An 18,584-nucleotide genomic window follows, 5' to 3' on the forward strand; every position below is an offset into this window, starting at 1 on the left:
TTTTTGCTCTAACCCATGTAAAGATCAGGAACATGGTTTGTAAATTGTTGGGTGAAAGACACCCACCACGTGTTCAGAGAGTCTTTCAAGGTTCCATTGCTTTAGGGATTTGTTACTCCAAAAATGTTCAGCCTGAAGGGGGGAGCAGATGGTGGTGTAGTGATTGGGGTGGAGGGGAGGGCTTCTTCCAAAGACTCTCCTCCCAAACACTACCCACTCAGATGTTGTGCTTACATCAAAGAAACACAAATCTTTTGGCTTAATGCTTAGAGCTCAGACTGGGTGTAGCATTTGTCCTAACCACCTTTCTCTACACTGCTAAAGGTGATTAAAAGCAAGCTGGGAGCTGAAGGGGAAGTTGGAGCATACCACTCTTTTTTTTTTCTTGTCCATATTTAGGAAGGACCATGGGGAGGGAAGGTGTCAGAATATTGGGGCAGAATATTGAGGTTCTTTTCCTGACTGCCAGGAAACCGAGTAACCTGGGCAAATAATTTACAGCTTGCTCTTTTTGCAGAGATTGTGAAAGAATGTCAGGCTCAAGTTCATCCTGGAGCAGTAGAAATCTTTTTGAGACTAGATTGTTTCCAAGTACCTTACAATGAGTAGTGAGTGTGAGCTTTGTAACACCATTATGGGAGGTGGTTTTAACTTCTGGGTGTCCTCATTTGAACAGGGATCCTTGAAAGGAAGTAGAACTCCAACTCTCCTGCTTCCTAGCGCTATGCCTTGACTAAAGATCATGCTACTTGTTGAATAAATATTCCCCTGCAGTGCCTGCAGCACAACCACTGCAATATTGTGCCCATGTAAGAGCAATTGAGCTAGGAAATGGACTTTATTTACCTCAGCCAAAAGTGCAGCGGAAAGTAAGACTTTACAGTCCAGTTGATTTTTCTGCTGTTTTTAAAATCTTGCGAGGGGGTGTGTGTGTGTGTGTGTGTGTGTGTGTGTGTGTGTGTAACCTAAATGAGGGGGGTTTTCACTGACCCTTTTTCTTCCAGTTATTTGTAAATTTCATTGAGATGCTCTGATTTCCCCCCCCCCGCCCCCCGTTAAAAACAAAACACTCCCTCTTCTTTCCAGCAACAATTAGAACTTCTGTCTTTTGTTCTATTTTCAGAGGAAGCTCACCAGTGTGGAAAAGGCCTCCTTATTCACTGCCAGGCTGGTGTGTCACGCTCTGCCACTATCGTCATAGCTTACTTAATGAAGCACACGCGGATGACCATGACGGATGCATATAAATTTGTCAAAGGCAAACGACCAATCATTTCTCCTAATCTTAACTTTATGGGGCAGTTACTGGAGTTTGAAGAAGATCTAAATAATGGAGTTACACCACGAATTCTCACACCAAAGCTGATCGGGGTAGAAACTGTAGTGTGAAAGTGAACTTAAGAGGTGGCATATAATGAAGGGTTTATCATAGTCTTCATTTGATCTTTGAGGTGGGAAGAATTGTGCTTTGTTAAAGCTTTTTTTTTTTGGGGGGGTGGGGGGTAAGTTTTTTTTTTTTTTTAAACAAATCCCAAGAACTTTACTTTGGTGGAATACCATTGAGATTCCCTTCCTAAAAACTTGTAAAGCAGGGAGGCCTTCAAATAAAATGAAGATTTTTTTTTTTTTTTTTATACCCAACACACAGGAAAAACAAAACTGTGCTTCTTTATTTCTTTTTAGCCACTTGTAGACTTTATGGCTATGTAGTCTGTGCAGGTTCATAGACTTAAAGTGCTGTCTAAACAACATACAAACAGCCAAAACAAAGCAGAGAAGACTTTATTTTTTCCCTGAAGCATTTAGGCCTTGATTCTGTAAAAGCTTTGCTAAAGATGAAGCAAAATGCTCACAGGTGCAATGAAGATCAGAGCAGCTTAAAATGTCTGTAAGGCATTTTTTCACACTCCTGACAGAAACTTAAAACCCTTATTTGGCGTGTTTCATGTTCTGGTTCTATTTTTCTATTTTTGGGTGTAAAGAGGTTTTAACAGCAAGGGACTTTGACCATTCTATGCCATATGCCTTCACTGGCTTCTTGTGCAATAATAATTTGAGGTTTATTTTGAGAGTGCAAACTGATTACAGCTGGCTGCCTAATAATAAAAAATTTTTAAAGTGTGACAGCAGCCAGTTTGATTCAGAAGGAATAAACAAAAGCAATTTTATTTTCCTTTTTATTAATTTCCTTGGGTTCTGGCTACAGTGCCATAAACCTTGTTACATATGTATATCAGAATGTACAAAATCAAGGACAAGCAAAGTTTATTTAAGATATTTTTCGCACAAAATATTGGTGTGTTTCTGTCTATGTAAAATTTGATTTATAAAAATGAAAAATTCTTTTGGAAATTGTGTGACTTTTTATTTCTATCACAAACTTTTCATTTGCTTTATGTGGTCTGGGGCTCTTTGCATTACAGAACTGAATTGGATGCATCAGGTATCCCTAGCCTCTCCTGTTTTTTATTTCTCCTTTTCCTGCCCCACATTCTTTTTTTTAAATCAAGCTGCTGGGCGGTCTAGATGAACTAGAACTGGGGTTCTCAGACTCTGAGTGGGACACCAGTTTAATGGGGTCACAAGCTGGTTTTTGCCCTAGGGCCAGCAAGTTTTGAAACCCAAGCTCCACTGCTCAAGCCCAAACTTTACCACACAAAGCTAAGGTTTCATGCCCCCGACTCTGGGCAGAAGCCCTGGGGCTTCAGCTTTGACTCTTCCCCGATCAGGAGATGGCAGCGCTCTGTCTTTATGGCCCCAGGAGTGGGGACCACAATAATTTTTGTAGTTAAAAGGAAGTCCTGGAAGTTTGAGACCCACTGAACTAGAGCTGTTGCCTCTGCAGTTTGGTAGCAAGGCACTCATTTGGGAAACAGTAGAATCAAATCCCTGTTCCACTGTTTTCTCTCCCCTCCCTCCCCCCACCCCATGCACCCAGCCTCAGTTGATTATCTTCTGTGTTATGCACTGTCCTCTGCAAGGGAGTGGGCTCTAATCTCACCATTCAAAATCCATGTTGAGTTGATTTCCCATTTTGCCGCTTATGTGTCTTCTCCAGTGTTCCCTGTAAGCTGAGCGTGTGGGCGGCTACCCAGGAGAGATTCAGGTGCTGTCCAGCTGACTAGCAGAGCATTCACAGAAACACTGTGGGTGGCTACTGTGGTGCACATGCCTCGGGGCACATTCTGCCTGTGTATTGGAAAAAATTAGGAGGAACACTGGTCCTCTCTTCTTCCACACTGACCTTCTTGTTTCTTGGCCACAGTGTAGAAGTGTGGGGTGCAGAGTGGGCTGAATGTTCTAGCACTAATTTATTTCATTAGAGGGGTTATACTTTTTCTTAAAAGGTCTGTGTGTGGTGTGTGTGTGTGTGTGTGTGTGTGTGGTTTTTTTTTTTTTTTTTTTTTTTGTTCTTCTTCTAATGATGGAGTGTAACCTGGTCTCCTTGTGGACTGTTGCCAGCCCAAAGTATGTTTGTATGATCCTAAAATGATTAGGAAAAAAATGTCTTCTGATATGTGCAAATTTGAAATATTCTTGGAAGTCTGGTAGCGGTGGCAGTGCCTCGCAAATCAAAATCTACATGGACTGAATTAAATTAAAACAGGGCGCATCAGCAAAACTTATGTATAAAGTCATTAGACATGTATATTTTTGTGGACTTTTTGCTTAAAAATGTTGTTACTATACAAATATTTTCTTGAAGCTTATCCCTTTATTAAATTATTTTTCTACTAGAATTGAAATTTTTTTTTCCTCCTTTCTCTGAACACGTTAGTCTTTGTTCCACTTCATCCTCCTTAATGAATGTTCCTTGTGCAGTGAAACCCATCCACAGTGGTCACTCTTGGGACCAATGAAATGTAACTTTTAACAGAGAGAGCACTCTGCTGAAAGTGAAGCAGTGTGTTTGTCTTTGGGTGGTATTAAGGAAAGAAGGTTCCTTCATAAGGAGGACCGCTTGCATTTTCTTCTTTGTATTTGAACTTTACTTTCAGTGATGAGCTGTCTTTTTACTGGTGAATTTCTTTGTGTCCCGAATAAAGCTTAGCTGCTGTCATACTACATATTTGCAGGCACAAATCAGTTGGTATAAAAAAATCTGCTTGTGGCTGCAGTTCACCATGAGTCACAAAATTTGAAGCATCTTCCAAAATCACAGCAGCCTTGAAAGCCAGCTCAAATCAGCCCATGGAACAGGAGAGTGAAAACCCAAATCTAACATTATAGATTATTCTTCACAGTAAGCTTGTGAACATGTCATATGGTTATTATAAATACACAGTCTTCCCTACCTGTATGTGTAAGGTTCAAAATTGCTATTTACTTTCTCTGTAGCCTTTTGGCTGAATACTGAATGACTTCATTTAAATCTCTAAAAGTCTGACACAAGTCAGCTATGCTGGTAGAAGATGTGGAAGGTTATACCAAATCCCATGCTAACCAGTCTGTGCTGCTTTGAACAAGATTCAAGTTAGAGATGTTAACAGGTAAGCATGAGGCTTTCTGGTGCGCTTACCAGTTCCTGGCCCTTGCCAAAGAACGGCAGCAGTTACCAGCCTCTGCTACCCAGAATGTGATGGAGTATATACATTATTTTACAAAGTATATATCAGATTTTGCTGAGGACAGCTGATAAAATTTCTCTGCCTTTGTTGCACCAGAGATGTTTAGCTCGGGATTGGCTTTCCTTGCTCTGTATGCTCATTGCTACTGTTGCAGGAAGGAATGTAAATGCTTTCAGCTCTGTGGTTGAGGAAGGTGAAAATTTCACCAGTAAGTAGAAGGTTAATTTTCTGGGCTTTCACTTGTCTCTCCACCAGGAGACATAAGGTAGTAGCTGCACTAGGTTACAAGTGAACTAAGTCTAATCTCAGCTTGTTCCTTGGTAGCTGATGCCATTCAAGTAAAACTATTTTTTTTTTTTTCCCCCAGCATGTTCTTTCTCAGCTTGGCTGTAGTCACTACGGTATGTTAGTACACACACAGATGTGCCTTTGGTGGCATGGAGGGAGCAGATCAGGAGAGGGTGGCGTTAGGAGTTAACTAAGCAGGGAGTGGCAGCTTATCAGCACTGTGACCAGGTGATTAAGTTCAAGGCCATGGGCCACTGTCCCCAAGTTTGTCTCCTCTCCCACACCTGTCCAACGGGAATCATTTGGTTTTCTTGCCCATACTCCCACCAGCACAACAAATGACAAGATTAAGTAAACCAGGGTACAGTTTGATTAGAGAAGGTTGACTTCCCAGATAAATAACTAGCACTACTGCCGCGACAGGAATACACTCATACCATGCTAAGAATGACTCTTTTACCATCTTCCTGCAGCCATGCTCAGTGATGGGCTGGACAGGAGCAACTCCATTGAGGGGAGTGCACCTATGTAGGGGAGTAAGCAGTATCTCTTAGATGTGGTAGGGCTCTGACTGGCAGATCCTAGATCTCACAACCTTCTCTTTTTTTCCTCCCTCCCCTGTGGGCGTCATCCTGTTTGGTGATGTGACTACATTTATTGCAGGGGTGGGCAGAATCACGCTCATGGGCTGGATCCAGCCCACCAAGCATTTCTCTTCAGGCTGCCCAGCTCATTAGCAGAGAGTCCATACTTACAGCCAGCAGCATGTGTTCAGCAGCCCCTCCCTCACCGTGCTCCATCTGCAGGTGAATTACTCCGATGAGCCTCCTGCTAGCTGTGCAGACAGGGAAAGGAGAGGGGATAGTGCTGAAGTCATGGTGTTCCCCTGCTCCTGTACCCCATCTCTGCAAAGCAGGGGTCAGGGAAGGAGAGAGACACAGTGGAGCTGCTCCAGTCTGAAGCTTGGAGGGTAAGTAACTCGGCATGCAGATGGGGAAGATGACAAAACAGGACCAATTTTTCTTTTTTCCATTTAAAAGGCTGAGGGTGGCTTCTCTCAGAAATTTACCTAGCAGTAGCCAGCACACACACTCTGTTTCATTGTCGCACATACCCAGTCTGTGCGCCGCCCCCCCCACCCACACACACACTGCGGCACATGCTCAATCTATGTTGCAAAAATCTGTGTCTCCTCTGCAGAGCATTTCTCTTCCACGCTCATACGCTTTGCCTCTTGGTGTAGCCCCCAGCCTCACCTCTTCTGGGGGTCAGGGATCAAGGCCAGCCTGTGACCAGTACCAAAGTTTGTGGAGTGTAAGACATGTTATGCAGCAGCACTGATTAGCCTGCGCATCTTTCTTCCTCGCACCCACCGAGAAATAGAGCCAAGTCTGCCTCTTACTGTAGTGGATTGTTTTCAGTGAGTCTCTGCTACCTCAGCTTTCACAAATGTGTGGTTGACATGGCTGTAAAAGGAGAAATTTTGGATAAAGTTTTCCTTTGTGTTAATGTGATCAATATGGACTACGAATATTTTAGCATAAAGCAACTGCGAGAAGTGTGGTGAAGACCTCATTCATAAGTGGTTGTACCTAGCATCAGGAAGATATATGAAAGAACTGTGGAAAAAATACTCTGCAGTGATCAATTTAAGCCATGACCTGTGGTAGAGGGGAGGGGAGGTTATCAAAGAAACAGCCTGTGAATGCGTTGGTGTAAATCTTATTGCCTTTTGTATGATCTGACTTGTGTACAAATAAAAAAATATTCCTCTTCGTAACAGAGAAGGAATCCAGAGTTCTGAGAAGTAAAATACCCTCTTTGACTGAGCTATAGAAGGACTGGAAGATGGAGAGACTGTGAACCTTTAGGTATTTAGCAAGCACAGCCCTTCCTGATCTATGCCTGTCTGTGGGGGAACTGCCACCAATGATGTGGCTGCCACTACTCAAGGCAACCTGGGTGTGGGTCACTGAGAAACAAATTTCAAGTGACGTATGCACAGCCTGATACCAGCGGACAATAATCAGAGCCCTTTCCGTGTACTGCTGAACTTTGAGCACTGCTGGGAAACAGTGAACAGCCTCTAACGACAGTCTGATGCTCATGTTGACTCAGTGTTAGTCCTGACTGGGTGCAATTTATTTTTTTTTTTCGGCTATATCAGCTGTTTTCCCCCCTCCCTGTCCTGTCCCCACCCTTCCTAAATTGGAGGAAACCAAAAGTACCGAGTTTGATTTTTAATCTTAGCTTTCCCTCCCCTTCCTTTGTGTTCTGTGGGGAAAAGTGCGAGCGGGCCATGCACACTATTGAAGTAGAAGCAGGAGAAGGTTCAGTTCTGGAAGCACATCGCTGGCGCATGTCCAGAGATGGCTGAGCCAGACAGCCGGAGTGACAGTGTTGATGCTGCTTTGTAGTGGTAGCCAAAGCAGGGAACAGCTACTCTTAACCTCCCAGTGTATTCAAAGCAATCACTGGGCTAGCTCAGATGTCTTTCTGTTGTAATGTTAGCTTGAGTGGGAATGCTTGTGAGATGCCAGAACACAAGCAGAATCAGGGTTTGAAGGAGACCACCAGGGAAAACCCAGGCTGCTGTTAGAAGTTGCAGTGGGGACTCAGCAGCTGGCATTCTTCTCCCAGCTTTTGTGGCACCGATTTCCCTGTCCATCAGGTCGCATTGAGCTGCTTGAGATCTAGCAGTTTGCCTGGGTAATAAATTCGGCTGCTGACCATATTTGGCCTTTTCAAGGTGCCATAGATTATTATTTTTTTTTTTCAGCAAGAACTTGAGCAGCCCCATGGATGAGAGGTGGGGCTGGGGAGGGCAAAGGGGGCAGTTTCTCCTGGTCCTGGTGTTTCAAAGGGGCAGGGAGCTCCAGCTGCTGCTACTTTTGCAGCATCAGTGGCCGGAGCTCCAGGCCCATTTTTGAAGAGCTGTGGCAGCTCCTCTCCCGCTCTCTGTGTGTGTGTGTGTGTGTGTGTGTGTGTGTGTGTGTGTGTGTGTGTGTGTGTGTGTGTGTGTGTGTGTGTGTGCGCGCGCGCACGCGCAACAAGCTGAGAGCTTACTGCTCTTGGCCCCACGCATTCTGGTGTGTGGAGCCAGGCCCCCTTTCCACCTTGCCCTGCAGCCCATGGTGTCAATTTTAACTGTAGGTGATATTCTTGTCCTAACCTTTTAAAATGTTTGTATGATACATGTCTGATTAAATAGTTGCTTTATTCTGCCCCAGCATCAGATACATTTCATTGGTGGGAGAATTAATCCTGCTTAAATGTTTCATGTTTAGCATCAATAGTTTTTATACATAATATAAGATGTGGCTGTGAGCAAAAGACTAAAAGATCGTTGATTTATTAAACCCAATTTACAAATGCTCCAGTACTCCTAGCTGAAAAAGCTGTCTGCCACTTGTGAGCATGATGTTGAGTTAAAACTAATGCAAAACATAAATAATGAATTTAGGTAATTGCCACCCTTTGTAGGGGGTTACAGTGACAACTGGTATTAGGACAAATAAGTTCTTCAAAGCCTTCATCAGGTGAAAAACTCATTGTGGGAAAATTCTTGACAGCCTGAGTCATTTTCATATGATGAAATGGGTTTTACCCATGAAAACTCATGACCTAATAAATTTGTTAGTCTCTTAGGTGCCGCAGGATTCATTGTTATTTGTGAAGTTACAGACTAACATGGCTACCCTCAAGGACTATTACTAGCACAGTCTTCGTTAAGATTCCTAACTTTTTGCACAGGGATCCTTTGGGGTAGCAATAAATATGGAGAGAAGATTTAAAACACAGTTAGTGTAGTAACTGAGGAGTAAAAGATTGTCTGTCTGGCTGAGAATTTAGCACAGATGTCTGTTGCCCGTCAAAGCAGAGGTGTAAGTCTGAAGTTGCACTTGGTCAAGAGCTAGCATGGGTCCTAGTATCCTACATCTTTCCCAACTCATTTCTCTTCCACATGGGTAATATGCCATTCTTGGAGATCAAATCATCCTCCCCCGCTACTATTTTCTAGCCTTTTAATTTCAAGTGGTAGATAATGAGGTGAGGTTCAATAGTATGACTGGATTTCCTAGTTTTGCTTCCAGTCAACTTAGCTCTTTTCTTTTGAAGCAGTATGTAGCCTCAGGCACTGAGCCCACTGACAAAAGAGAGTGAAGTTGGCTGTACAGTCTTAGCTGAGAGCCAGCTGGCTTTTAGCTCATGCTGTAGAGGCACGTGGCTTTAGCCCCTAAGGCTGCAGCGTCATTTATGAGATGGCGCTCCAGTGACAATGGCAAGGGCAGCCCATGGAATCATGTTGCCTTCACTCATGTTCAATTGATGAACTGGTGAGAAGTAAGAAAAGTAAGACTCCTCCACCCCTACATCTTGGAAAATAGGCCATAAGCAAATGGTTGTCAGTGTTCCCTGTCCTGGGCGATCTTTTCCAGTTCTGACCAGGTGTATCCTGTCTCTTTAGTGCTGCCTTCAGATCTCTATGCCAGGTGTTCCTTGGGCACGCTCTTTTCCTTTTTTCTTGTGGGTTCCAACTTAGCTTGCCTTGTGATGTTGATGGTTGGTTTTCAGTGGGTTTGTCCAATCCATTGCCATCTTCTCTTCCTGGTGTCTTCTTCATCAGGAAATTGGTAGGTCAATTGCCACAGGTCCTGTTTGTTGATGGTGTATGGCCAGTGGATACAGAGGATTTTATGGAGGCAGTTATTGAAAAACGTCCGGATTTTTTTTAACAGTCCTCTTTGTTGTTCTCCAAGTTTCTGCTCCATACAGTAAGACTGATTTATAATTGGAGTTGAATAACCCTATCTTAGTCTTGAGTTCTGATCTGCTTAGAATTCCAGATGTTTTTCATGAGAAGAAAAGCTGTTCTTGCTTTCCCAGTCCTCACTCTCACATCAGCACTGGTGCCCCCTTCTTTACGAATGATGCTGTCCAGGTATGTGAAGACCTCAATTTCTTCCAGTGCCCTGCTACCAAGTCTGACTGGCTCTGTGCTACCGATTTGATGATTTTCCAGATCTTAGCGCTCCAAAAGATCTTCAACAGAATTCTCTTGGAAAGAATGAAAAATGCAGTGGACCCAGAACTGAGAGACCAGCAAGCCAGATTTCGACAGAATAGGTCATGCATTGACCAGCTCACAACATTATAAATCATATTGGAGCAATCTACATAATTGAATTAATCACTTTACATCAGCTTCATTGACTACAAGAGAGCCTTCGAAAGCATAGACAGGGAGCCCCTCTGGCAGCTGCTCCAGCATTATGGCATACCAATCAGCTTCATTAAGAACTCTTAGGAAGGAATGACCTGCAAAGTTCACCATGAGGACAGTCCACAAGGAGCTTCCAAGTGAAGACCAGTGTCCAACAAGGCTGCTTGTTACCACCATTGCAATTTCTTCTGGTAATAGACTGGGTCATGAAGATGAAAACAGCAGGGAAAAGAAATGGGATCCAGTGGACACTGTGGACCCAGCTGGGCAACCTGGACTTCACTGACGATCTTGCACTTCTGTCCCACACCTACTGATAGATGCAAGAGAAGATGTCAGACTTTGCTGTTATCTCAGCTATAGTTGGCTCGAACTGGTGAGAATGTGACCCATAATCCTTTTGGGCTTCACTTTTCTGATTTTTAGTGCTTTTATTTTTATATCCCTTGTTGTTGTCTGATTGTGGGAAATTACACATACTAGGCATCTTTCAGCAGTAGATTAGGGTCAAAAAGACTCAGGTGGAATACCAAACACTACATACACATTACCAAAAATACATGAAAGATTGAAATAGCAGTGCCCTGTAGTATGTTTCTGCTTCAGTTACATATTGAGGGTTAATGTGTATATTTATAAAATGAAACCTAATCTTAGGAATCCAGATAAAGTACTTAATATACCAGGCTCTCTTACAGAGGCACATTTATTAAAAAAAAAATAAAAAATCTCAATTTGCTTTAAGTTAGAGCTGGATTTCTTTAAGAATAATACTATTTTGCAATTATATGCCAACTTTCATCTGAGTATCTTAAAGTGCTTTATCAATGAAACCTCATGGCATTCTTGTAAGATGTATGAGTAGTATTCTTCCCATTTTACAGAGTGACTTAGCCAAGGTCACACTGCAAATCAGGGACAGAAAAAGGTAAAGAACCCAGCAGGCCTAACTTCCAGATCTCCAATTGTTACATTAGTCGGTCACTAGCTGCAGGCAAAAGCTGGGCATATAATGTATTGACTGGCAAATAAAAACCCGTAAAGCGAGGCCCTTCAGTTTGATTGCCGTGGTGGATTAAAGCCTGAATTGTATCCTCCTGTCCTAAATGCAGCTAAAATGCCAGAGCAATTTTAGCCTCAATTAAGTGACAATACAATCCTGTTAGTACCTCTTGCTAATCCTTTTTTGCTGCTGTACAAGTGTTAGTCCTTTGCATCTTTAGCTCTAAAACGGGAGCAGCATGTATGATGTTGCCACTGGTTTGTCATTCTATATTTAACACAGCCTTGATTACACAGACCTACAAGTGGATAGGGTCTGATAAACAGTTCAAGTTCTCTGCATAGAAATAGCACCAAAATAGTTTGTGTTGTTTCTAATTGCAACAGATGAGCAGCCTGGCTCATTAATCCTCCCCTATCAGCAGCACATAACTTGTCTGCACCAGAATAGCCCTGATCTCAGCAATCCTGCATTCAGCCTTCAGGTTGTGTTTTCGACGTATTTGGAAAAGGCAAGCTTCTACAGAGGGCCTAAAGGGATTTCCATTCGAATGAGCTGGCTTTATATGGCTGAGACTACACAGACCCTGTAGAGGCTTGTATCCCTTCAGAAGAATACAGTGGTGCAGAAGAGTGCACCGTTCCGGTGAATTTTGCACTGCTTTGATGAGCAACAGCACTGCTCTTTGGCAGGCTCTCCAAGAACAGGCAGCGTTGTGGCTGCATAAGGCTAGCCCTCTGTCACACCCCCTCACCTCTAGGGGGTGAAGGAGTAGTTTGGTCTCTAATCATTCAAGCATTTGGCCAGACAACCGAGCCTGCCAATATTGGTCCCAACAGTATAGGCTGGGGTGAAGTAGACATCTGTCCGCTAGGAGCTAGACTGTCATTTTGCACAGTGGATAGACAGGATCTTTTTGTGTAGTTTCATAAAATAGCAGAGAGGGCAAAATTCTGAGAAATAATTGTATTGTTGTCTTGAGATGCTCCTGGGCAGCCATATAAAACTTCTGTGATGTAACAGCTTCTATGGAGGGAATGACTAGTACAAGTAATGGATGAACCCCCTCCCTCTTCAAGTGGTGTAGGGAGCCTAAGTCCTGTTTGCCAAAGTGACTGAGGGCTGGATGGACAAAAGGGATGAGGTACCTAAGTCCCTGTTTACGGATCACTGTGATCCACAAAACTCTTGCTGAACCCCCTGGGCACCTAACCCACTTGGCGCTTAAGTTTTTGCAATAGAGGGTCTTTGGACGCCCATATTCCTGCTTCTCAGCATGTGCACCACATCCTCCTGCCTCAGGAATGTGGTTCGAGAACCAGGGGCAGGCTGGGTTGGGCTGTGGGACCTAGGCCTGCTCAGAGGGGACCTACCACATTGGGATCCTCATACAAATTTGTGCAGACCAGCTGTGGAGAGGACACCCCCACCCCCCGTAACTTTTAGCCTCAGGGTTAGGATACTTCCCCAGGGGATGCTTTCCCCACCAACTCCCCCACGGGTAAGAAGGGATTTGTACAGGGATCTGCCACAGCGTAGCTGATCATTCTAACCACTGGAGTGAGGGACCCCTATATGAGAATAGCCCACGGTCTCCCCTCTGTTGCCCTCTGGATGGATGGACAGAGTCAGTGGAGTAGGACTGCATGAGAGAGCAAGCCCATGTGTACAAGCATGAGAACGATGCTGTAGCCTGGTGTGTAGAGTAGAGACGGCCAATAGCTCTGTTCAAATCCCTTCTCCCTGAGGGACTCTGACTGGTGGTCTCCCTCATCCCAAGTGAGTGCCCTAATCACACAACTAAAAGTTATGAAAAATTATGCTGCTACCGGTGGCTGATCCCTTCCCAGCTTTTTGCTAAAACAGTGTAGGTACCTAATGCCAGGAGAGGATTTGCAGCTGAGTATTCCAAGCAGAGTTAGGCACCTCTTTGCAGTCCAGACTTAGGCTGCATGTTTCTGAGACAAGGGAAGGGTCCAGCTTTTATTTGGTCAGTATCTCCCATTGACTAGTTGAAGCAGCTTTCTGTCATGTGTGCTGACATTTTGTGAATCACTCCAAGACTTCTCTTCCCCATTTGTTCTCTAGGAGCTCAGGTGTCTGACTCAGCCTTTGTGAATCAGTGATTTTTTCCCCTAGTCCCATAAAAGTTTATTGTGATTCTAGGCATCACAAGGTTTGACTTCCTTTGTACATGCAGGCCTCATCAATAGGATTTTATAGCCTAAATGTTTGTCAGGTGCTTTTTTGAAAACATTACTCTGTTGCAAGAATGCTTTAGTGCTTGGGGCATTGACACTATTACCAAAGTAGATGATATTATGCCCATAGTAAAAATGGGGAAACTGAGCCCAAATGATGTTTCCAAGTCTGCACAGTGCTATTGTAAATGCCCCTAGCAGAGGCCAAGTTACTGTATATTCCAAGAGATTTGAAAGAGGATAATTAATCAAATAGAAGGATAACTTCAATAGGAAAAGAATGGATTAAACGATGGATTCACTATTGCGGCTTCTGAATACCTAAACAAGAGCTTGGATCTAAGTAACTTCCATTGACTGAGTCCTTCAGTGGTAAATTCAGGCCTCTGGAATGGGTTAATTCCTGCTGAGGATATGGAGGCTTTTTTCCTTATCTATTTTCCTTGCATTCTGTACACAGCTTCTGCTCCCCTTGAAGACAGGAGGGTCAGGCAGCCAAAGCCAGAGGCCTGCTTCTACATAGGTAGTCCTATGCTTACACTATGTCTAGATTGAAGAGACCTGTTGGCAAAAGATATGCAAACCGTGTAATGCATTTGCATATCTCCTGTCCACAGTTCTGTTAGAAGAGGCTTTCCCGAAATTTGGCCCATCTACATGGGGCCAAATGTCAGGAAAACCCCATCTGCCAGCACATCCCTTCTTTCTCGTGGAATGAGGATGACTGGAATGTTGGCAGAAGGTCCCTAACAGAAGTCGGCCACTGCAGGAGCCTTGGGGCTTCCACCAGAAGTGTGTAACCTAGACATAGCCTTAGAGCATCAGCAAAACCTCATTAGGTAGCCCCCTCAGTTTTATGTGCCCTGGGCCCAATTCATTACAGCTAGTGACCACCCCCTTCCTAGCTTACCTCCAGCCATATGCTCCCTACCCCTGCACCCTTTGAAAAAACCCACTTTCTTTAGCATAATAAAATGTGTCTGTCTGGCCCTGTGAACATAAATAAATAGCCCCACGTTGCCGAGAATGCCCTTTCCCAGAACATTTCCAGCTTGGATCCTCCATCACTTGGAACAAAATATCAGCTTTTTTTTCTTACCACTTTTGCCTAAATATATCCGAGATGAAAATCACAACCTTTATGCAAAAAAGCCCAGGAACCATCACTTCAGCAGAGCGATAAAAAGTCAAGTATGGAAAAATCAGATTAAGGGACCCCTGGAACATGATCATATTGAGAAGTGAATATTGTGAGCATTTTCCTCCTCTTAGCCACTCCCGTGCCACTTCAAAGCTACTGCCCATTTTCAGCAGAACTCCAGGCATGTAGTGCACACACACAGATTGATTACATTCTGCCTACTTAAAATTCCTCTTGCTATTTCAATTGGATATCTTATTCTTCTTCACTTCCTATCTTACATAGCGATTGTGTTGGTGTGTGTTGTTAAACAGCTGCTGTGATGCATCCCAGAGGTGGTCAAATTGCTTCCTATATATACTTGGGCAAGAAAGGTGCTATATAAAGGTAAGATACCACAAAAGTCTCGTGCAACTAATAATAAGGCATGTTTAATGGCCATTGGCCTTTCTGAGACTTGTGCCAGAGGTAGCCATCTTCCTGAAAAATAACTGAACATAGCTCTCTTGCCACTTTGGGGGCCTCCAAGAATACTCTCCCACAGACAGCAAGTTTGATACTGTGCTTAAATGAGAGGGAGACAGCCTGTGGGGTCTGGATGAGGAACCTGACTAGCATATCTAGGGAAACATGGCAGGCCTTGGAGAGCAGGTATGTAGCTGGGTTACGAGGGAGGGAGTCCATCAGCCTAAAGGGGGGACAAACAGCCTCAAAACAAAGGCTATTAACTCTTCACATTGAACTAAAGTGTGAAAACTGAGGCCTCTTCTTAGTTATAAGTGGGGCTGATAGTGCTGCCTAGCAGTAAGGTTGCCTGACATTTCTCTATTTTCAGTTGGTTACAACTTTGCTGAATTGTAATCATTTGGTCTGAAACTTTCCAGGTTCAGTGTCTGCCTGAGGCTGAATTGTTCTGAAAAATTTCAGCCAAGATGGCTCTACCATTTCGGAGAACAAAAAGGGTAAGAAGACATATACTTTAGGTGGCCCTCTAAATCAGCGATTAGCACACTGCGCTTGTAAACCAAGGGGTGTCAGTTTCACCCTTGCCAGGGCATCAAATATATTTCATAACAACTGCTTTCAACTACCTGGGAGGAAGGAGAAAAATTATTCTTGTTAACCTCTGAGGATAAGAGAATAAGTAATGGGTTTAAATTGCAGCCAGGTTGTATGTCCTTTTTCCCATGATGATTTCTGTATGTGACGTAGAACAGCTTCACCAGGAGAGAGGGGGAAACCTGGTGGTTAGGGTCCAGCCCTCACAGAGAGGGAGGGAGACCTGCCTTCTAATCCTTGTTCCAAAGCACAGCTTTGAAGGTGGGTCTCCCTCATCCCAGGTGAGGGCCCTAACCATCAAGCTTTCAGATCTGAGCCTCAGCATCTTCTGCCATTTTGGGTATCTAGGCCCTTTATTTCCTTTTATTCTTGTTTTAAAAAGGTTTAAAATACCTGGAAATATTTCATTGTTTTACCCAAAATGAACTTTTTTGACTTAAAATTTTTCTGCAAATTCCTGAATGACAGTTTGTCAAGTTGAACTTTTCTTTAACTCCCTGCACTGCCAGCAACACTGAAAAATTGTTATTTGCCCCTGTTTCTGTAAGTGGAATTTAGAATCAGAGTGTGACCTCATTGAGGTTTTCTTGAGTGACAAGCACAAAGACGGAGTGAATTTGGCATTCTTGTGTACTAATCTATTGATGCTACAGGGAAGGCCTTTTAGAACTGGCAAGTAACTGAGGAGTCAAAAAAACTGTCCCTTCTGGGAATGAGAAGTTGTACATTAAACATGTTAGAGGTACAACTATCGGCCACATCAAATATTCAAGAGTCAGAGCCTTTTGTATTTGGGGAATATAATGAATAATTTAAAGTCATGCTGAGCGTTATGAAAGGAATTCATTGTCACTAATAAATAAAACAGAGACCCCTGTGAACTGGAGGGTGGCTCATGCTCCTCTCAAGTGAATTGGTAAATTCATTGCCTTCAAAACTTTACCAGAAGACAGACTCCAGCCCAAGATAGCCATAGAAGATATTTTTAAAAGAGTCAAATTTTAGAAGTAAACTCTGAGTGTGCGGCTACACGTGATAAATGCAGATGTCTAGCAACCTCATTTGACATGCAACACTCTTACATATCAAAAAGACGTTCACTGTGTGTCTATTTTGTGAAGGTAAAATTGTGAAGGAGTAAACGGAAACTAGGTTGAAATGTTCTCAAACTCAGGCCCTAAGATAACTAGCATGACCACATTTCCCTATGCTGAATATGGGACACCTGTTTAAATGCTCGTAGCCAAACAAATTCAATGGTAATCCATTAGAGCTGTGTAGTACAAACATTCAAATTAACATCAAATTGACAGAACCCCCTGTTAAAAAGAAATGCCACGTAGCTGGAGTGTTTTTATTTTTCTTATGTGTAAGATTTGCCTGGGGAGAGGTGATACACGCGTGTCTGTACACCTCTCTAACACAATGATGAGAGTGACTGACTGACCTGACCCAGTGCTTGCTGCTTGCCACACTTCAGGCCTGGCTGGGTCTCTGGGATGGACCTCTCTCTCCTGGAAGCTGGTGCTGCATCATCTCAGAGCAACCTGTAGAGGGAAGGGGGTTGCAGGCCCAGCAATGTTCCCGCTAATCTTTTCCATCCATGGTCAATTTTTTTCCATCCAGGTGCAGATTAAATCTCACGTGCACTGAGGCATTTGCGAATGTGCACCGGCAGGAGAAACAACCCAAGCTGTGTGCACTCTGCGAATCTGCTGGGTGGCATTGGAATCTCTCCTAAACAGCTGCACAAGCACACAGCTTACAGGGGATGTTGCTCCCTGGATTTCTGTGGGGCTTCACACCCACATGTGGCAAGTAGCAGCCTCTTAGTGCTATGCTTGAGGGAAGGGATGGGAGTTGCTTCCAGGCAAAAGTGGGGCACGAGGGGAGGGTGGGGTAAGGAATGATCTGGCCTGTGTTTTTTCTAAAGGTGATCTTTTGTCTCCCAGCCCCTTGTGACCAGAAGCAGCTTGTCCCTTCCTGCCTGTGTGGTGTAAAAGGGCAGAGAACACCTCCAAGCTGCTGTCCACTAATATAACTCAGCCACCTCTGATCCCCTGGCTAGAGTGCAGGTTGGAAGGAGTTAAGCCCTAAGGAGGCATTGAATATCAGGGCACAGGGAGCCTGCCTGCAACGGTTTCAGTGATCTGACCAGAGAGGTGGCTCAGCAGAGGAAGGTGTCTAGGTGACAGCAGTCCTCCACTCTCTGGGGTCAGGACATAGACCGAGGACAGCATGTGAAGAAGCACCCTGCCCGGGGGCCTGCAGGGTCAGGGCCCCAAGAGGATATAGCTTCAGCTGGGGGCTGGAGACACTTCCCGGAGCCACCACATTGTAGGGATTTGACACATGCAGGGCTTGGCTCCTCCTGCCCGGCATCGCCGGCCAGAAGGTCTGGAGCTTTCCCTGTTGGCCAGCTCAGCCAGAGGCAGAGTGGGAAGGAAGGAACCTTCCTGACAGGCTGTTGGTGAGCTGAATGGTCAGACCAGGGCTGGTTCTCCATGCAGCACTTGGAGCTGGGGATAGGAGCAGCAGGGTTGGAGCTGGTGAACAGGCATGGCAAGGAGAAGACAGCGGGAAGGGAAGAATATAAGGAAAGGGATGCTGGGTGGGCAGCAGAGGTGACGCATTCGGCCACTGCCTGCCTGTCCTCACCAGTCACCGCAGGACGCAGCCAGTGATGGTATGCAGCCGGAACTGGACTGACAGGCAAGCAGAAGGAGCAGCTGGCCCTGTATGCTTCAGCTGTGCCTGGCCACCAGCCTTTCACACTCCACCCCCCTTGTCAGCTTCTGAATGGCCCCTACTCCCTCCCCCCTGCCTTGCGATTCACCTAGGGACCCACCAGTACAGATGGGAGGAGAGATATAGGAAAATATGGGACAACTTGTCTACTTGTTTTAAAAAAAAGAGCATAGGGACACCTGCTGTAGGACTTAAATGGGACTGTCCCTTTAAAAATAGGACATCTGGTCACTCCATATAGCTAATGCTAGATAAGGATATGTTTATTTGAAATACTCAGATGTATTTATTACATGGATGAAGGACCTGTCAAAGGGCTGATTTAGAAAAGCACCCCCAAATAAATACGAAG

General features: G+C 44.3%; 2 protein-coding genes across 3 annotated transcripts in view; both read left to right on the forward strand.

Moving 5' to 3' along the window:
- Positions 1–1,519, forward strand: part of DUSP10 (dual specificity phosphatase 10) — a 36,525-nt gene extending 35,006 nt beyond the window's left edge. For both annotated transcript variants that reach the window (XM_074989926.1, XM_074989927.1), the window contains exon 4: positions 1,124–1,519. In XM_074989926.1, coding sequence (XP_074846027.1) covers positions 1,124–1,389 — 266 coding nt within the window. In that variant the 3' untranslated portion in view covers positions 1,390–1,519. The remainder of the gene's footprint in view (positions 1–1,123) is intronic.
- Positions 1,520–14,651: 13,132 nt separating this feature from the next.
- LOC142011080 (uncharacterized) overlaps positions 14,652–18,584 on the forward strand; it is a 158,819-nt gene continuing 154,886 nt past the window's right edge. The window contains exons 1-2 of the transcript XR_012644960.1: positions 14,652–14,812; positions 15,310–15,387. The gene's annotated coding sequence lies outside the window, so the exon portion shown is untranslated. The remainder of the gene's footprint in view (positions 14,813–15,309; positions 15,388–18,584) is intronic.

Source organism: Carettochelys insculpta, chromosome 3 (assembly GCF_033958435.1).
Source record: "Carettochelys insculpta isolate YL-2023 chromosome 3, ASM3395843v1, whole genome shotgun sequence".
Taxonomy (NCBI): domain Eukaryota; kingdom Metazoa; phylum Chordata; order Testudines; family Carettochelyidae; genus Carettochelys; species Carettochelys insculpta.